At 47.2% G+C, this 18,881-nt stretch overlaps 1 protein-coding gene across 2 annotated transcripts in view; it reads left to right on the forward strand.

The window, feature by feature from the left end:
• Positions 1-15,853, forward strand: part of PRKCE (protein kinase C epsilon) — a 485,623-nt gene extending 469,770 nt beyond the window's left edge. For both annotated transcript variants that reach the window (XM_072741205.1, XM_025992586.2), the window contains one exon: positions 12,635-15,853. Coding sequence is in view for 1 of the 2 variants with exons in the window: in XM_025992586.2 (XP_025848371.2) it covers positions 12,635-12,781 (147 nt within the window). In the remaining variant the exon portion in view is untranslated. The remainder of the gene's footprint in view (positions 1-12,634) is intronic.
• The last annotated feature ends 3,028 nt before the right edge of the window (positions 15,854-18,881 follow it).

An 18,881-nucleotide genomic window follows, 5' to 3' on the forward strand; every position in this document is an offset into this window, starting at 1 on the left:
GGCCTTGGGGCCCGAACACCTGAATTCAGTCCTGGCTGCACCTTGGGCAAGCTGTTTCACGATCCCTCTCGTGGGGGCTGTGGCAGCACAGCCTCCCCCCTAGGGTGGGGGTGAGCTTGAGTGAATCAGGTGGGTGAAGCATTGAGTGCAGTCCCCAGCACCTGGAAGAGCCTCCGTGCATGAGCTTTATGACATTTCCACACGCAGAACCAGGTGTGCCGAGCCCAGTGCCAATGCTAGGAACACAAGAGAGAGACGCCCAGCATGTCACTACTTCACCCTAGTTCTAAGGAGTCCCAGGGAAGAGGCACGGGGCAGCCCAGATGTATGAGGGGGACCAGCCTAGGTTGAGGATGGTTCCCCAGGAAGGGGTGTTTCCTTCCCCACATAGCAGCACCAGACTCCTTAGCAGAATGGAGGCCTTGTGGCCTCAGGAATGGTTTCAGAAGTCCTTTATAGCATTTGAGAGGGAAATGTACCCTCCTTTACTCTTATTTCCCATCCAAGGGGGTGGCAGACTCACCTTCTGAGCAAAGCTGTCGCTCCTTGCCATCCTCTGGGGACTCAGCAAGGTCCATGGAATTAACCTGAAGCTGGCAAGTCCCCAGTTCTGGGCCAGGCACTGCTAGTGGTAGAGGGTGCTCCCTGCCTCACTGGGGAGCCAAGATTCACCGGGCATTTAGAGGCACCTCCAGGCCATTTATAAACTCCACACTGAATGTCATCAAGTACCTGTGGCCCAGAATGACTCTTGGCTGAAATGTATGCATTGCACATTGATTATCAAATTTTAGAGGCAGGTAGTCACAGTCAAAGTGTACTTCTCTGTGAACCTTGGCAGGCCTGGGAGGGTGGTAGGCTGGGAGGGTTTGAGCAGGTATAATAAGCGCCACCCTTTGGAGCTACACAGAAACACCTCCTGCGCTAAAAGGAATGAAAAGTGCTGTCTGTAGAAAGCTTTGATACAAATGACTTCACCTAGTCTTAAAAGAACCCTCTGGAAAGAGCCTCAGATCCAAAGTCTGAGTCCAAGGGACTTTTCCCAATCATTTTCATAGGGTTGCTTCAGCCTTTCTGCCGAACACTTACCACCCCAGAGGGAACATCCCGTGTTGGGAACTCCCATGGTCTAAGGGACTTAAACAAAAGGGGACATTTCAGGTCCTGAGAATGCTTGTCAGGGTGTCTTCCCCTAGGTGGATTCCTCAGAGTTCTCAGACCTTAGAGAGACTCAGGCTTTGTACAAGGGGAAACTTTCAAATCTGTGGTCTTAGCAATCAGATCACCACTTCTTCAAGAATCAGTCAACTCTTCCCAGAAAAATGTCTCCATAAGCCCAACACCCTATATTGTGTTCTACAAGGTTCACAGGAGCCTTGAATTCCAGTCCCTAGCACAGGGCTTGGCCAGCTGGCCCCCAGGCTAAATCCAGCCCACTGCCTCTTTTGGTGCAGTCCTCAGACTAAGAGTGGTTTTTACATTTCTCTTAATATGGTTGAAGAAGAATGTTTCATGACACATGAACATTACATGAAATTCAATGTCAGCGTTCCTACCTAAAGCTTTACTGGGAACACAGCCACACGGTGCAGTTGTGTCTTGTCTGCAGCTGCTTGAGCCACAGCGTCATAGTGGAGTGCTTGTAACAGAGACTCTGTGGCTCACGAAACCCACATATCTACTATGACCCTTTGGAAAATATTTCCCACTCCTGCTTTAGGAGTAAGACCCCCAGGGTAAGAGGCTTGCTTGAAGTGTTTTACTTAAAATAATTGAGCTGTAGAATTTAGAGGTACAACAACTTGAAAATCACCTTGACAAGTTCCCCACTTGACCGTGTTAGCAGGAAATGCCAGGGAGTTGTGTCTTGGGTTCTCCTTTTAAAGTTCCATGGGTTTCTAGTTGGCAGTTGGCACTACCTTACAAATGAACCCAACTTTCGGGTAGTCGCTGTGAAGTTTTGTTTAAAAAGCACCATAACAAGTGTACAGAGTTTGGTAACAACTTCTTTATGTTGGGGATACCCACCCTCCCCCGTAATAGAGATCCTGGAGGGGCGGTTCTGCAGACCCCTTATTGACCTCTCATTCATAGACAAATTGTAGCTGGCTGAACTCCTGGGATCACTGAAGTGTTTGCTGGGTATGAGGGAGGAGGTTGGTGTTAGTTAGCAAGAGTTCCCAAAGTCTGGGGACTTTGGTGGCTCAGCGATTGAGCATCTGCCTTTGGCTCAGGTCATGATCCCGGGGTCCTAGGATCGAGTCCCACATCAGGCTCCCTGCATGGGGCCTGCTTCTCTCTCTGCCTGTGTCTGCCTCTCTCTGTGTCTCTCATGAATAAATAAATAAAATCTTAAAAAAAAAAAAAGAGTTCCCAAAGTAACTCTTCAAATGGAATTTGTGAAAATGCATAATGTTTATAGTCTAGCAAACAATAATGAGCGGACAAGGAGAGAGTGGTAATTGTTGGATTTCATCAAACAGCTGCTTTGTTAGAACTCAGCTGTGGAGGTTCATTCAGAAGGCCTGGTAGTCTGAGGGACTTGGTCCGTTGTAAAAATATGTGTATACAGACTGCCTCAGGAGTAAAGCAACTTTCCCTCGAAAGTGGTTTAGACAAAAGGCAGTCGACCAGATTATAGGGGAGGGGGCACTTGAGACCACCACCTGAGGCTTGGGTGGCTCCTCAGCAACTCATGCCAGCATCACCACGTTCCCATGATGCTCTCTCCTTTGGACCAGTGAATGGCCAAGAACCGAGTGGCTCCCCATCTTTAAATGCCATGAACTGAATCATTTGTGCTTAAAAAGCAATGGGTCTTGATTTTCTTTTCCCCTAAAAGGTGGAAGCAACTTGACTAGAGTAGAAGTCACAGGCTGGAGATTATGTGACCCTTTCAGCCAGGCTACCTTTTTTTTTTTTTTTTAAACTGAATTAGTTGAAACACTGAGAAATTAGGAGATCTAAATGAAAATGTATCTGGAGCATTTCCTGGACATTCAGAAGACCTAGAAACCCTGGGTCTTGTTCTTGAAGATGGCATCACGGGTGAGGCATGAGGTCCCCCTGCGCCTCAGTCTCTAGCAGCTCTCCGTGCTCCCCAGGCTCCCTCGGCACGCACACACACCCTGCTCATTACAGAGGAGCTATGACATCACTGCCAGCACCACTAAACATAAAATTTGTATCCTTTTTTTTTTTTTAAATCTTTATTCTAGAAAGTTTGAAGATGGTCCACCAGGGTATCAAGTACATACTCTAAAATATAATATCTGTGAAAATGAGGAAAGAAAAATGGGCAGGAAGGCAAAAACAAAAACAAAAAATCAGGAATGTTCTTTGGGGAAGGGGTGGGGCTCACACATTTGGCTCTTAGCTTTTGAGAGCAGACTTAGTTCTAGAGTCTGAGAGCAAGGGACACAACACACCCAAGGTGCCCTGGTGAAACAGGGACTATTCTGTGAACTGAGATCAAATAGAACTCTCTCTCAAGGAGCATCCCAAAGACAATGCTGTTTGTTCTAACCACACAGTTGTGATAAATCTTGATGAGGAAGCAATGCTCTTCATTTACTCTCACCATTTACATGTGTTACTTCATGAATTCCTTATAACGAATATAGGGGGAGGACTACTAGCATCCCCACTTCACAGGTAGTGAAACTAAAGCACAGAGAGATGGCATGATTTGCCCATGGTTGCAGAGCCAGACAGAATCAGGGATGGAACCCAGGCCGGCTGGCCGCAGAGAACATGCGCTAACCCACTGAACTACACTGCCTTTCAGAGCTGACACCAGGGGAAACCAGTGTGGCTCCCAGTGAGCCTTTGGGTATCCCCATTCATAAAGGCTAATACCAAATAAGGAAAGGAGGGCATGAAATTGAGAAGGAATGCCAGTATGTAGCATGAGCTGCAGAGGAAGCCAAATCCAGAACAACTCAATGATAGGCCCCTAAGTAGGCTTTTAAACCACAAAAAGGCTCTCTGAAACTAAGGAAAAGAAGGAAGAAAGGGATTCACTGCTCCTTTACACAAAGGGACTCAACCAAGCTGCATATCAGAATCACTTACAAAGCTTTAAAAAAAAAAAAAAAGACAGAGGTCTGGGCTTCACCCTTGGAGAGTCCAGTTCATGAGGTGTGGGGCAAGATCCAGGGGTCTGGGTTTTTTTCTTTTTTTATTGTTTTTAAGTTTGTTTGTTTTTTTTTTTTTTTTAATTATTCAGGGCTCATCATCACAATGCATTCCTCGATCCCCACCCCCTCTTTCCCCTGTCCCCACACCCACCTCCCTTCTGGCCACCATCAGTTTATACTCTGGAGTTAAGAGTCTGTTTCGTGGTCTCTCTCTCTCTCTCTCTCTCTCTCTCTCTCTCTCTCTCTGTCTGTCTCTGTCTCCATCTCTATTTCCCTTTGGTTTCTTAAATTCCACATATGAGTAAAATCATATGGTATTTGTCTTTCTCTGACTTATTTCACTTAGCATAATATTCTCTAGCTCCATCTATGTTGTTGCAAATGGCAAGAGTGCATTCTTTTTATGGTTGAGTAATAGTCCATCACATATATACACCATACCTTCCTATCTATTCATCAGTTGATGGATATTGGGCTGCTTCTATATCTTGGCTATTGTAAATAATGCTGCCGTAAACATCAGGGTGCATGTACTGCTTTGAATTAGTGTTTTTGTGTATCTTTGGGTAAATACCAGTAGTGTGATTCCTGGATCATAGAATGGTTCTGTTTTTAACTTCTTGAGGAACCTCCATGCTGTCTTCCACAGTGGCTGCACCAGTTTGCATTCCCACCCACAGTGCACGAGGCTTCCTTTTTCAGGGGCACTTTGTTTGTTTTTGATGCACAGACAGGATGAAAAAGCACTGTGTTAACCAGTGACAAAAAGCAAGGCTGTTATTTTGTCTCTAACTTTTCCCTGACGGGAAAAGACAGGAAAACTCTTAGAAGTACAGAGACTAGCTCAGAAACCACTAAGAGCTGAACTGGAATCCAAGGGAGGGAAATTAATGAATTACATTTAATAAAGCTCACTTGGCAGTCTGGGGTATACCCATGCCCCAGCCAGATGGCCAAGCAGTGGCGCTGAGTCTCCGATGTGGGGCCAGCATCACTGTTATGTAAAGCTCCTAAAAATCCAGCATGTAGCTCCCTCATGTGCAAAAATATAGAATATGGGGATTTGGGATACTTGGAGATAGATGCTGTAAGAGCCAGATCTAGAAGTTTTTATAAGAAGATAGCTTGTCGACACTTGAGGGGGAAATGGTAATCACTCAGAGCCAATTAACTTCCATTCTAGACCAGTAGAGCAGACAAATGAGGCAGGCATTATGTGTCTTTATTCCAGCAAAGCCATTGAAAGTCTCTGATATCATCCTCCTGGACAAGATGGAAAAAGGGACTGTAGCTGGTCAGTTCACAGTGGATTTAACAACAGTGTCCTCCAAGTGTGCTAGTGGACCTTTCAGCTTTGCAAGAGGGCTCTCTGGAGAGGGCAGGTCAGAGGGCTCCGAGCCTGAGCCTGCCTTATACCGTATTGTCATACGCTCCTTAACAGAGTAATGGGAGGTGTGCCAGTCTTGTTTTAGGATGACAGAGCCAAAGGATATAGCAGAGGAGATAGATGATGGAATTAAATTAACGTTATATTCTTATAGTACTTTAGAGTTTACATGAGCTTTCCCTTTTACGCTCTCTTAGAACCCTCGGCAAGCTAGGTACATTTATTATCCCTACCTTCTTGGTTACAGACTGAGATCAGAGAAGTAAATTACAGAATCGTTATTTATGGTGATCTCTATAAGCCAGAAATATGTACCAAAATAAGAAGAAATCAAAGCTAAATGTAAAGGATTACATTTGGATTAAAAAAAAATCCATTTCAGAAGATTGACATTTGCATTCATTTCCTAGGGCTGCCCTTGGAAAGAACCAGAGACTGGGTGCCTTAGAACAGAAATGTATTGTTTCAGGGTGCTTGGGTGGCTCAATGGTTAAGCATCTACCTTTCGCTCAGGTCGTGATCCCAGGGTCCTGCTTCTCCCTCTGCAGGGAGCCTGCTTCTCCTTCTGCCTAGATCTCTGCTTCTCTGTGTCGTGCATAAATAAATAAAATCTTTTCAATCAATCAACCAATCAATAAAAAGGTCAGGGTGGCCCAGTGCCAGACGAACTCTGTACATCTTGCCCTGATTTGTTTAAAGAAAATCTGAGAGTATGACCAATTCTTGGTTCAAAAAATTAAGAGGAGGAGAAAGGGATGGAGGATTATGTTTGGAGAAATTTCTAGGTAAAGGATAGCTAACTTGAAGTTCTGTTCTGTTCCAACCCTCATTTTTACCAGGCAAGACCCTATGCAGTTATATAGTCTTTATTTCATTTTACTTCACATGTGAGCATGTCTGTATAAACATACCCACATGTACTCTGTTATTTAGAATGTGTGGTATAATGAATATACACGCATGTGCAAAGATTTGGTTAATGGATAGTGAGCAAGTATTCTAATTATTTGAATTCTTGCTTTTTCTTTTTCAAGTATTTAAAAGAGCAAAGTGGAACTGAAACAAGAATATTGACATTTCAAAGCCAGGAGGAATTTGGGGTTTGACTATTACAGTGAAAGAAATTGGTTCCAGCAAATGGATATTGTGTTCTGCTGTGTCCCCCGCTTTGCAGGCGGTACCTTCAGGGGTCTGAGAGGAGCCGGTGACCCTCAGGACCTATTAGAAGGGGCCCTGTGCGTGACCCAGGAAGTGCCTTGGGCACTGGGAGGGGTTGGGATTGGGTGAGGCTGCTGTCTGGGAGGACCTAAGAGGGCATTGGAACCTGACATGGGACCTAGACAAAAAAAGCTGGCATTTTGGAGATTGTGTGGAGATAGCATGTCCCCCCACCCCGACCCCCATCCCCATCTGGTTGTGCGTGTGGGTCACAGTGACCACTCCCTTGCTCTTGTCATGCCAGGTAGAGGCAAAGAGGTGGGCAGGGCCCAGCAGAGTGGCCACGTGAAAGCCAGCCCCGTGCCCCAGCCTGTAAGATCAGGGAGCTCTCTGTGTGCTTTAGAACAAAGTCATCTGTTGATCTCGTAATCAGATGAAGACAGAAGCAGAAATCGTTGGCTCCTCTGAAAGCTCGTGTTTATGACTTCAGTACAGTAAGTGAACGCATTGCATCAGCCAGACAGGAAGCGAGCATTCGGGCCGTCTGCCCACGTCCGTGCTGAGGTCCAAGCACTACCACGGCCGGCTGATCCCCAAGCCCTCAGCCGCCTCTGGTGACTTACAAGGCAGGCCCAGTGGCTCCGCTTCTCGGATGCACCTTCTCCAGGGATCTGGAGCGACCTGTAACCATTTCCATGAACGACCTCACTCCCCCATCACAGATACCAAAGATGTGCCCTTCCCCCAGAGTTAGCCCCAGACCCCTCAAAGCCCAGGCCTTGTCTCTGAAGGGATGCCAGAGGGAATGGGAGTGTCCTTTCCTGTAACATCAGCCACAAGGGGTAGTGACAGAAACTGCCCTTAGCCCATCTGTCTTGATGGAAATTTCCCGAACTCTGGCTGAACCTGTTTGTGTTTGTCTAGTGCCAGCCATCAGGGAAGCCCCATGCCCCAAGCTGACCACTCCTCAGGAAGGAAACTCCATGAACTAGGCCTCAGTCTACCTGTTTCTCTGGGCCTCCCTGCTCTAGGCCCCGTGTGGGTCAGATGTCAGCCATCTCACCACTTGGCCTGCGCACTCCCCCAAATGAAAAGCCCCTCTGGTCTAACAGCTGCCAGTGGTCCTAAATCCAGAGCGCTTTACCAGCTGTAGATACAGTAGAGGTGCATTCGCTCATTTTCCAACAGATATTTATTGAGCGTTCACTGTGTGCTGGACAAGGCACTAGGCTGGGGATGGAAGGTGACTTCAAACCAGTCCTTGTCCCCAAGGCTCATGGATTAGTCAAAAAGGAGGAGGATACATGTGAACCGTGCTGTGATGAGTTAGGAGAGATGATGGGCCACCCATAAGAGGCATGGAAGGACAGGAAGACTGCTTGAAGGAAGGGCATCTAAGTCGGAATGGGAAAGGTGAGAAATTCAGCTGGGTGATGAGGACGTGGGGCCAAAGATGGGATTGGGAGAGGGGGTTGCAGGCCAAGGATTAGCTGTACAAAGGCTTGGAGTCGAGGGAAGCCAGTGAATCCAGAGAACCTCATGGTGCACAAGCGCCTAGAAGTGGGCAATTAGGTGAGGATGAGACCCTGAAGGACCTGAGACCCCAGGATTTTTCCCAAGAGCTATCAGGTACCATTGGAAGAATCTCAGTCTCTGGAAAAAGCACTGGGATGTCAGGTAGACCGTGGCTCTGCACTAGTTCAGCATTTGGAGGCATACAGAGAAATGTAAGACTCAGTCCCTCCTTCGAGAAGCTCATGGCATCAATGGGCAGATCCCACAGACTGTGTTGGTAACAGCCAAGCTGTGCCTGATGCGTGCCCATGGCACACAGGTGCTAAGACTTGGAGGCGCCTTTATTGGGGGCCCATTATATGTTGGGATCTCCAATCAGGCACCTAACATCTGACATCTCATGGAGTCCTCAAGGCAACCTTTTTACCTCCGTTTTACAGATGAAAAGACTAAGTCTCAAAGAGTGACTTCACACAGTATCATGTAATCAGGAAGGGACAGTCCCAGGATAAGAGGGCAGCCAGTGCTCTCTACCCTACTCTGTGTCGCCCCCCACCCCGAGTATGGGACAAGGGTGATATGGGAAGGGCTTTATGGAGGAGATAAGGTCTGAAGAGGTCCCAGATCACCTTTCAGGCTCCACTGTGCAGGCTAAGAGTCTGACATTTATATTTTAGGGGATATTTATGGGCTGACCAAGGATCCAGGCAAACAGGGAGTATCTGTCAGGCTTTGCCCATCTTGAAGTTGAGTCTTCTGCTTGCTTAGAGGAAGGCAGCAGCTTTTCAAATAATAAAATCAGTGAATAAAGTATCCCCAATCCTCTTTAAATTGGAAGATGCTGGGATGCCTGGGTAGCTCAGTGGTTGAGCATCTGCCTTTGACTCAGGGTGTGATCCTAGAGTCCTGGGATCTAGTCCCACATCGGATTCCCCACAGGGAATGTGCTTCTCCCTCTGCCTGTGTCTCTGCCACTCTCTGTGTGCCTCTCATGAGTAAATTAAATCTTTTAAAAAATAATAGTAATAGGAAATAAATTGGAGGATGCTGTGCATGCTGTCTCCATGCTGCTAATAGCGGATGGTGTTTCCCAGAGCCATTTGCTTTGGAAAACTTCTCAAGTCTCTAAGGCTAATAGTCAGGAATTGCACATAGTGGGGATGTTGGCTTTTTGAGTTGGGAATAATGGACATGCACCTAAAATGCTTCCAAGGATCTGGAAGGGCCTGCGCTAGGCAAGGATATTTTTCTATAGAGTTCTTAAAGAGTGGCACAGTCACTCGAATGCTACTGAGGATTCTGTGGCCCCTGGAACGCCCAGAGCTGAACTAGATGGCTCCCCAGACTTGCATGAAATGGAGCCAGAGGTCCTCTGGGAAGGACACCCCTAGCTGAGCTTCACTGAACCTGGTTCCCGGGTCTACAGTCAGCAAGAGGGGAATTCAGACAGCCTGTGGAATCTGTCCCCACCGCCATGCTCGGCTTACCTCGAGAAATGAAACCAGTTTCCATGACTAATGGACACTAATGACTGCAAAGTGAAGCACAAGCAGTAGATACACGGGGAGGAGCAATGCCAGAGCAGCCCCAGATTTCCTGAGGTTCTCTGTATACCTGCTTCCCTCATGCATGAGCAGCGAGCAGGACCCGGGAAAGAGGGGTCCCTGCTTCCACAGATACCGAAGAGCCAGGCACGGCCCACCCTTGGCGATGTTACAAAAGTTTTCCACCCACCCTAGTCCCTCCTGCCTCTCCCCTTCACCCAACCACCCCTTCTGCAGCTCTCCATCCCTGCCTGCCCACCAGTGAGGGTACCTCCTGGTCACCTTCTGGGATGATGCTTAGTGCTTCCCAAGTCACTCCCCCCTACCCTGTTCCTCCTTCTAGACTCATTTTACCCAGCACAGCAACCCCTTCCTCAGTCAGAGTGATCCATCCCTCCTTGGACAGAGGTGTTCAGAAGAGGCATCAGCACACCCTTTCCCCAGGCACCAGGCCTCCCATGTCACTGTGGCGATGGGCTTGGTATTCATCGCAGAAGTTCCTGTCCACACAAGGCCCCCTTTGCCTCTTGCGGTGTACGCACTGGAGGTGGAGACCAGATCATCCTCCTTCCCAGGAGCCAGGCCTCCTGGTAGAAGTGACTAAGCCACTTCTTTGCTTCCCCATCTCAAGGGCAACACTCACATCCTTCCATTTCAGGTCCTGTTTCCATCTCTTCTGTCTCCCCTCCAAGGTCTCTGGGACCTACTGAACTATGTGGCTCAAGCCCAGAGAAAACACACCAAGCAGGACTGATGATGAGCTGAAAGATTTGCTCCTCCCTGCTCTGTGCTAAGCACCCGATTCTGACCTCAGCCTGGGGTGATCTGCAAACATGCTGGGCTCGCCCAGTGTCGGTCACCCACTCTCGCCCCAACCCACAGCCTCTCCTGCCAGGCTTGCCCACTGGCAGGCCATTCTGGCTCCATTAGAGCCCAGCAGCCTGGCCTAAATGTCTCCTGGTGGGCTTCGATTCTTGCCATGTCTTTGCTCTTCTCCAGGGACCAGCTCTCCCGATGTTCCATGCAGCATCATGCAGAGACCTGACTTTGACCCTGACTCTGCTCTTAGCTAATCGGGTGACCCTGGTCAAGTCACCAAATCTCTTTGAGCCACGGTTTCCTCATCCGTAAAATCAGGATAACAGTACCTGCGTGTTCCAAGGATCAAGTAAGGAAACGAATGGGAAGCTGCTTCGTAAACTATAGCGCTGCACACTTCCCAAACCGTGTCCTGCAGAATGCTGCTCCTGAGGGAGGTGTGGAGAAGCTATTCAGGAAAAAGAGAAAAGGAAGGAAAAAAAAAAAAAGTTTCCTGTCACGTTTGAGGAAGGCTGTCCTAAGCAAAGTGAACCAGGTTTCTTGACTCTAGGATGTCTCAGAGGCTTTAATCCACCAGCGTAGGTGGCAAATCTCCAAGAGCTGGGTGCAAAAATAGCTTTGTCTCAAAACCACTTTTTTTCACAGACTAATTATTAACATCTTTTAGGTCACTAGTTTCCACAGAACAAAGCGTATATTAATATTATTCTTCCTACAAATAATAATGCTAATCTTTCTACTAAGATTTACTCTGTCACCCTGGTCACTAATCCTGGTAACACCAGTTAAGCAGCGCCTGGAAGAGTACGGCAGGAGCTCCTGCAAGCCCCTGGGCATTGAGCCATGTCCTGCGGGCCGGGGAGCTGGCACCAGAGGCCCCTGCAGCTGGACTCACCGTGTCTCCCTCTTTCCCCATGCCCGGCTCTGCCCCAAGCAGCTGGCTGACCCCCTTGTCCTGCTCCACATCTCCCGTGGTCCTGCCCCACCCCCCACCTTTGCCCCATCTCCCTGCCCAGGTGACCTTGTCCCATCTCTGCCAACACAACTGTAACTCATTCTTCAAGTCCCAGCCAAGTCCTGAACTTCTCTGTGAAAGTTTTCCTAACTATTGCAGGGTATGTTCTAGACAGGAACACTGGCTCCCAAATCCACTGGAAGTCCCGGGAGGCGGAGAGCATCATTTACGCTCTCAGATTCTCTCCCCAAACCGGGATTTGTTTGGTTGCTGCCCTCCACCCGCCATGGACCACAAGCCCTACTTTGGGAACTTGGGCCTCCAACTGGGTATGGGTCCTTCTGAGCTGGGGAGTCAGTGGTGGGATTTTTTTTCATGTGTCCATTCATTTGGTAGATGCTTTTTGTTGGGAACCCAAGGCTGAATAAGCTAAGAGCCCTGCCTGTAGGGAGCTCTAGGTCCAAGACAAACACACACAACTCATTGCAAGTCAGCGTGTTGAGCGTAATCATAGAAATAATGTAGGAGTTGAAAATAAGGCTCTTAGTGGGTGCGGGTAGGGATGGAGGCAGGCCTCCCAGAAGATGGCCTCCCCTCCGCCCCCCCATCCTCCTCCTTACAGAGAGGATGTCACATGGAGCAGACCTGGGAAGTTTATGGAGGTCTACCTCTAGAGAAGAAAGAGCCCTGGAGACTCTGTGGGAGGGAGATTCGAGTTTGTTCCCTGGGTCACAGAGATGGAGGTCTCAATGGAGCCAGACTAGGGTTAGACTAGGAGGGGAAGTGTGAGATCAGAACTACCCATCCCACTCTCCCAGACACATGCACGCTACCCCCCACACAACAGTCTGTGGGAATCCCACTTCCCTGCTTTTCCATCATCCCCTCTCACCCCTTCTTCCCTCTCACCTGGACTCATTCTTCCTTTCCAAGTCCTCTGCCACCTCCTGGTCCTGGGGCCATCCATCGTGACCTCATCGGAGCAGCCCTGCGTCTGCTCTCAGTAGCTAGCGGCCTGCTTTGGTGAGAGGCTGGTCAGTGTGATGCCCACTCCCCGTGGGGGGCCGTGGGGAGGAAGGTCAGCCTGGAGTCAGTGCTTTCTCTTTTCTTCTCGCAGAAAACCAAAAGAGACGTCAATAACTTTGACCAAGACTTTACCCGGGAAGAGCCAGTACTCACGCTTGTGGATGAAGCAATTGTGAAGCAGATCAACCAGGAGGAATTCAAAGGCTTCTCCTACTTTGGTGAAGACCTGATGCCCTAAGAAGCTGCTCCAGGTGGACTTTGGTGATGCTGCAGGAAGGGGTGCCGAGGAGAGTCCTATTTCTGGAGGCTCAGAAGGCCTTGAACTGCTTCTCCTGTTCTCCAGAGCCCAAGTCCCTCGTCTGCCCTCTATTTATTGCGTTCCCTTACCCCAGGCTGGCTCCTCCCTCTTCTACCCGGGGACCAGAGGAACTCTTGGTTCTTATCTCACCGGTAGTGCAGAAGTGCGCAGGGTCGGTAGCCAGCTGGACACACCGCGTGTTTGGTCCATCGGCAAGCCTGTCTCCATTCCTCGGGGGCCCCCAGCAGTGACACAACTTCAGTTCTTTTACTTCAAAGAGCAACCCACATGAAAAAAAAGCAAATAAGAAGACCCTGGCTCTGCAATTGGATCGAGGGTCCCGACAACTCTCACTTCTCCGTCCTTCCTTCCCCCGCCTGCCACCCTCTGCCCTTCTGTCCGGGAGAGACAGGTGCTTCTCCAGCTTGGGGGGTGGGTGCCGTCGGGACCTGCTGTGAAGGAGACAGGCCTCGAGGTGCACAGGTTGGCTACCTTGGAATGGCTCGTTCTTGCTTGCTCTGGTTTTAGCTTTGGGCCATGCCAAAGTTGTGAGAGCACGGATCTCATGGAAGAAACCACTCTTTGTAGAAAAAGAAATTTGCTTTTGAACTCGATTAACATTTGAAAAATCTATTCGTGAATTGGCTTTCTGATTGGCCAAAAGATATAAATTCCAATATTAATGCAGGTAGATATTAAAGGGCTAATATACAATGAGAAACCAACTGTCCAAGGTTCATGCTATTAATGCTTTCATGGCACTTGGGGGCCGGAAGAATTGAGAGAGAAGGAAACTAGTAGTGTTCCTCATTCTTCAAGTTCTGCCTAAACACAGAGGCCACCCCAGCGATGGCCCAGACCCTGAGGTTCTAGTGAAACCCACTCCCAAATTCTCCTTCCAGTTTCGTTCTATGCTCCCAGCATACACTCTATTTATTTCCCGCAACGGTGTGTTCTTTTTGCGCACTTCTACGAAAATGGTAGTACTACTGTGTCGTGGTTTTTAGACATTACACATGTAAAGTGAAATATGAAATATCTGCTTTTGAGACAAGCAGAATGAGGCTAAACATGGGTTATGTGGAGGGTGTCCAGAGACAGAAGAGCAACTTGTCTGAAAACTGACAATGTGGCCCCATGTACTTGGAGTCGTGTTTCTGTGCGACCAGCGGTGGCAACTCATGTGGACACTATTTAATGGATGTGATGTTACCTCCTGTAGATATGCTAACAGTGTTACATTCTTTGATTTCCAAGGGTTCTCTGTGGCTTTGTGTATATGTTTCCCAGAGGTCATTTGATTATCTATTTTACCGAACTGATTTAGCAGGGAATGGAATCCATTCCAACTGTTGCACGTGGATTTCCCAGCTGCCCCTAAATATATATACTTGTGAGTGGCAAAGTGGCACTAATGAAGCTTTTTGCCCTTTGTACATTTGAGATTTTTTGTATATAGTGTTTGCTGCAAGGCCTGTGGAATTAATTCATTGAATTTAGAGGTATCAACTGCTGCATGTTCAGGCATATTATAAAACTTTAGTCTATGAAAGAATAATTATAATAATGTCCAGGTGCAATACTCTGTAAGTGTATTGGTTCAAGTTACCGAGAGATAAGGTGTGTTTCTTTCTTTCTGGAGGGTGGGGAGGAGTCCTTTGTGTTGTTTATTTCATTTTGGGTTATTTCAAAAGACGTAAACATATATTAAGCTAATTAAATCTCACATCTGGTTCTCCTGTGCTCTATTATGCCCTGATAGAGATGGGGAAGAGAAAGGAATGTTTCTGATGGTGGTTTCAAAGCTTGGACGGTGACTGGCTCGAGCCCATAGAAAGCTGGTGTCCATATTTGCATCTGGCCGGTCATAGCCTTTGTTACTAACGATGACATTCAGTTCTCTTTTGTTTTTAATTTTTTAAAAACTCAGGTGTAATTATTATCTGTTCCTATGATAATTTCAAATATTATACTATATCAATCTGTGTGTTTGGCGTACCAGTGAAGTGATGAAGAACAGTAGATTAATTTAATTTATCTTCGGTAACTTGACATACTGGGGAGAGACTATCTTCTGGAGTTGAGTACAAGCACAGAAACATCTTCATGGTGGCATCATCTCATTTTTTAAGAAGACATGACAATACTGCCCGTCATACTCATGCATCACTACTGCTCTGTTTTTCCTCTGCTTCCTTCACCATGAGGAACTTGGAACAACCAAGCTCTAACTGCAATGCCAAGCGGCCTGCATCAAGGCCTCGGGGGTGTTCCCTTGTCAGCAGCGCTTGGGCCCTTCCTACAGGACAACTGGCATTTTTGCTGGAAAGTCAAACAATACATTCCACCCGGCAGCTCCAGGCGTTCATTCGCGGGGTGCCTGGCCCGGAGATGCTCCCTTTCGGCACCAAAGCTGGGCTGGCTAGGACACCTCCTGCTCGGGGCCAGAGCTGATCAAGTTCTCACACGGGCAGGTTCAAATCCCATGTCGTCTATAGAAAAAAGCTTGTGTGTTCCTTGAGTATTCATTGTTTCCTTTCAGTTTTCACAAGGGTTAGGAAGCGGACGCACTGTTACATTTCTTTCTAATCTATCCAGCTCTTGAGTGCAAAAAAAAAAAAATGCCAAAAAAATATATGAAGGATAGCTGTTCTCCTGTGTTCTCTCATTATGGACTTTGTGAAGTGGAAACATCATTTTTTTCCTCCAAAGGTGAAAAAAAAATGCATTCTTGCTTTAAAAAAAAAGGCTAAAAAATTACCTCTTTTTAAATTATGTGCAAAATAATTCTGGCTAAATATAAAATGTATTCAATCTTAGGGTTTTTTTTTTTTTTTTGTATTGTGATGCTTTATTTGTACATTTTTTTTCCTTTCTGGATGTAATTTTAATCTCTTGCCATTCATTAGTGTTATTTCATTGTAAACATTATTGTGCCAAATGTACTGTATTCAAAAGGATGTGAATGTGTATTGTTTCAGAACCTAATAAATACAATGGCGTTAAATCTTATATCTGGGCTCCAGTGAGCATTTTTATCTCCTTTGTGAGGGGCAGGGTGGCACCAATGGATTTTTGTGCCCTCTGTACACTAGAGATTCCAGATTCCAAAACCTAGACATGGTTTCAGCTTTCCCCTTGCCCTTTGAAGATGCACAAAAAGTATAAGTGGCCATAATGGCTCACCCAAGCCTTGCCTCTAAGCTTCTGGTCTACCACCCCAGGGATGGAGGGGGCCTGAGTAGATCAGATGTGGCTCTGGGCTGTCTGAGTGTGGAGCAAAACCACCCCCATCTGCCTGGGAGTGCTGGAAAACAGGTAAAGCAGGCAGCACCCTCATGTTTTGTCTTTCTAGAGAAGCAAACACTGAAGCCAGTGCCCATTCAAGCCTTGTCAAGCTTGAAGAACTCAGGCCTTTGGTGTCCTGGAAACTCCTTCTAGACTGGAACCCCTTGCAGGCTGGGCCTGGAGCACAGCTGACCCCTGGGGCTCCGGGTGTTAGCTCAGGCCTGCCTCCCTTGCTTGGCCAGTGTCTGTGGTCATCATGGTGGCTCCTGGGCTCTCCGGTTCCTCCTTTGTGCCTTTCTGACACTCCACTCCTGTCTCGTGCTGCTGCATCTATAAGCCTCCTCCTCTTCTTTCTCCAACACAGAGTTTTCAAGAATATTTGAACTCAAAAGTACACTCTTGAGTACACTGAAAATTGCCAACTAGCCCAAGCTTTGTCTTCCTTAAGAGTCATGGAAGTGATTGCAGTTTTGCTGTTTGTCGTCCTCCAGTGAAGGGATGGTCAACATGCCACCCTTTCAGCCCTCAAAAGTGCTTCCTCATAAGCCTGCCAATGACTGTGGTATGTCATCCTGAATGTACTCTCAGTTTCCCCTCTGCAATGTCTCCTGCCTGCCTGGAAATGTAGCAGGGATCTCCAGACTTGCTCAACAAGAAAGTTATATATATATATATGTTTTCCTCCCTGATTCAGGCAAGTGTCTAGGTAAGTGACCAAGGAAAAGCAGACATCTTTCCAGCTTGTCTGATTAATTTAAATAAAAGGAACTGTTCTAGGAAAGTCAGAAGTCTTCTCCAAGCATGTCACTGAATGAAATCTGGCCAGCCTACACCTTCCTTGCCTGGTGACCCATAAGGGACAGCTCCAAAGTCCTGGAGGTGAAGAAACTCATCCTCCCAAATCTATCTACTCCATAAATCACATTGAAGCTATAAGAAAGGTCAATTGCTGATCAGCATCCCTGGTTTGGAACCTCTGTCCCCACCCCCAGCCACGTTCCAGGAGAGAAAGCCACGCGCTGGTAGATCTGTCCCTGGAAGCCATGGACATAGGTTCCTGGCAAGGCTTAGATGACTTCTAGAGCTGCTTCAGGGAAGCCTGTTTGAGTGGCTTTGCCCTTGAACTGAGAAACTGCCAATCAAAGAGATTCCTCGTAGAATCAATGAGCACATTGCTCCTTCTCCATTTCCTTGTACCTGAAGAGAGTCCAGTGCTTGGGTTAGCAGCAGCCTGAAGATCCCAATGGGATAAGATGACTGAGCCACGTGACATGCGTGGTCATAGTGCTTGCGATGGCAGAGAGATGGAGTGGAAAGAAGACTTAGACGCCATATTATGAAATCTGTTTCTTACTTAACAGCCCTTTAGCCTCAGCGATGATACTACACTTATGGTACATTGGTTGTAAGCAATACCTGAAGGATGGGACAGCTGTGCCAGTCAGTATCCCTCCTCCAGGGATGGACAGCTGATCAAATAGTGGTGGTTCTCTTTTTTTTTGTTGTTCTATTTTGGTTTTCAGAAGCCTGCTACAAGTGCTTCTGCTCTCTCTTATCTCCCATCAACACCTGGAGGTTTTGTCACTAGCATAAAGGATTCCAGGAAAATATTTTCTCAAGGAAAATGGTGGCTTGTTAACTAGCATAAAGAATGTTAGAAAGGTGACGTTGGTGATATTTGAGATAACAGATGGGCAAAGATATTTAAGGACAAATCTCCACATTTAAAAACAAAAAACACAATGTAAGAAATAGCCTTCTACTTCCCTACTGATCCTGGCAGTGCAAATTTAAATCAGTGCAATGCCACCTCACGCCTGCCAGAATAACTAAATCAAAAAGGCAGAAATTGGGCAGCCCCAGTGGCCCAGTGGTTTAGCACCTGCTTTCAGCCCGGGGTGTGATCCTGGAGACCTGGGATCGAGTCCCGCATTAGGCTCCCTGCATGGGGCCTGCTTCTCCCTCTGCCGGTGTCTCTGCCTCTCTCTCTCTCTCTCTCTCTCTCTCTGTGTGTGTGTGTGTGTGTGTGTGTGTGTGTGTGTGTGTGCATGTCATGAATAAATAAATAAAATCTTTTAAAAAAAGGCAGACATCAAGTTTCAGTAAGGATGTGGAACAGTTGGAACTTTCGGTGTTTCTGGTTTGAGTATAAAATGCTACAACTGCTTTGAAAATTTTTTGCACCTAAAAAGACTACTAAAGCCAAACATGACTACCCTTGACTCAACAGAAAAGTCTATCAACTATAGAATAAGAAATCAATTGTGGAGTGTTTGCACAGTTGAACACTGGAGAGCCATGAATCATTTATAACTACGTGCCGCACCGTAGAGGAATCTGACGACATAATGTAGAGTTTGCGAAGCCAGGCACAAAGGAAGGCAGACTGTATGATTCCATTTGCATAGAGTAGCAAAACAGATCATCTGTGCTGCTAGAATTCAGGCTAGTGGTTGCCCTTGTGGGCAGGGGTCATAGTGAGTAGGAGGGGCCACCGAAGACCTTCTGGGATGCAGGTTAAATTTTGCTTTTCTGAGTGGGAGCTGCCAAACAGCTCTGATCACTTTGTGATAATTCACTGAGCTGTACCCTTCTGATTGGTGTACTTCTATGTGTATGATGTGTCAATAAAAAATATCACACGCCAAAACCCCCCTAGGATGACTTTTGTCTTTCACCATAGGGGATGGCACCCCAGGTGGGTCCCGTAAGCTGCCCGTGTCCCCTGGCTGTCCTAGCGGAGCCTTGGTTA

Source organism: Vulpes vulpes, chromosome 16, assembly GCF_048418805.1.
Source record: "Vulpes vulpes isolate BD-2025 chromosome 16, VulVul3, whole genome shotgun sequence".
In the NCBI taxonomy this organism is placed as follows: Eukaryota; Metazoa; Chordata; class Mammalia; order Carnivora; family Canidae; genus Vulpes; species Vulpes vulpes.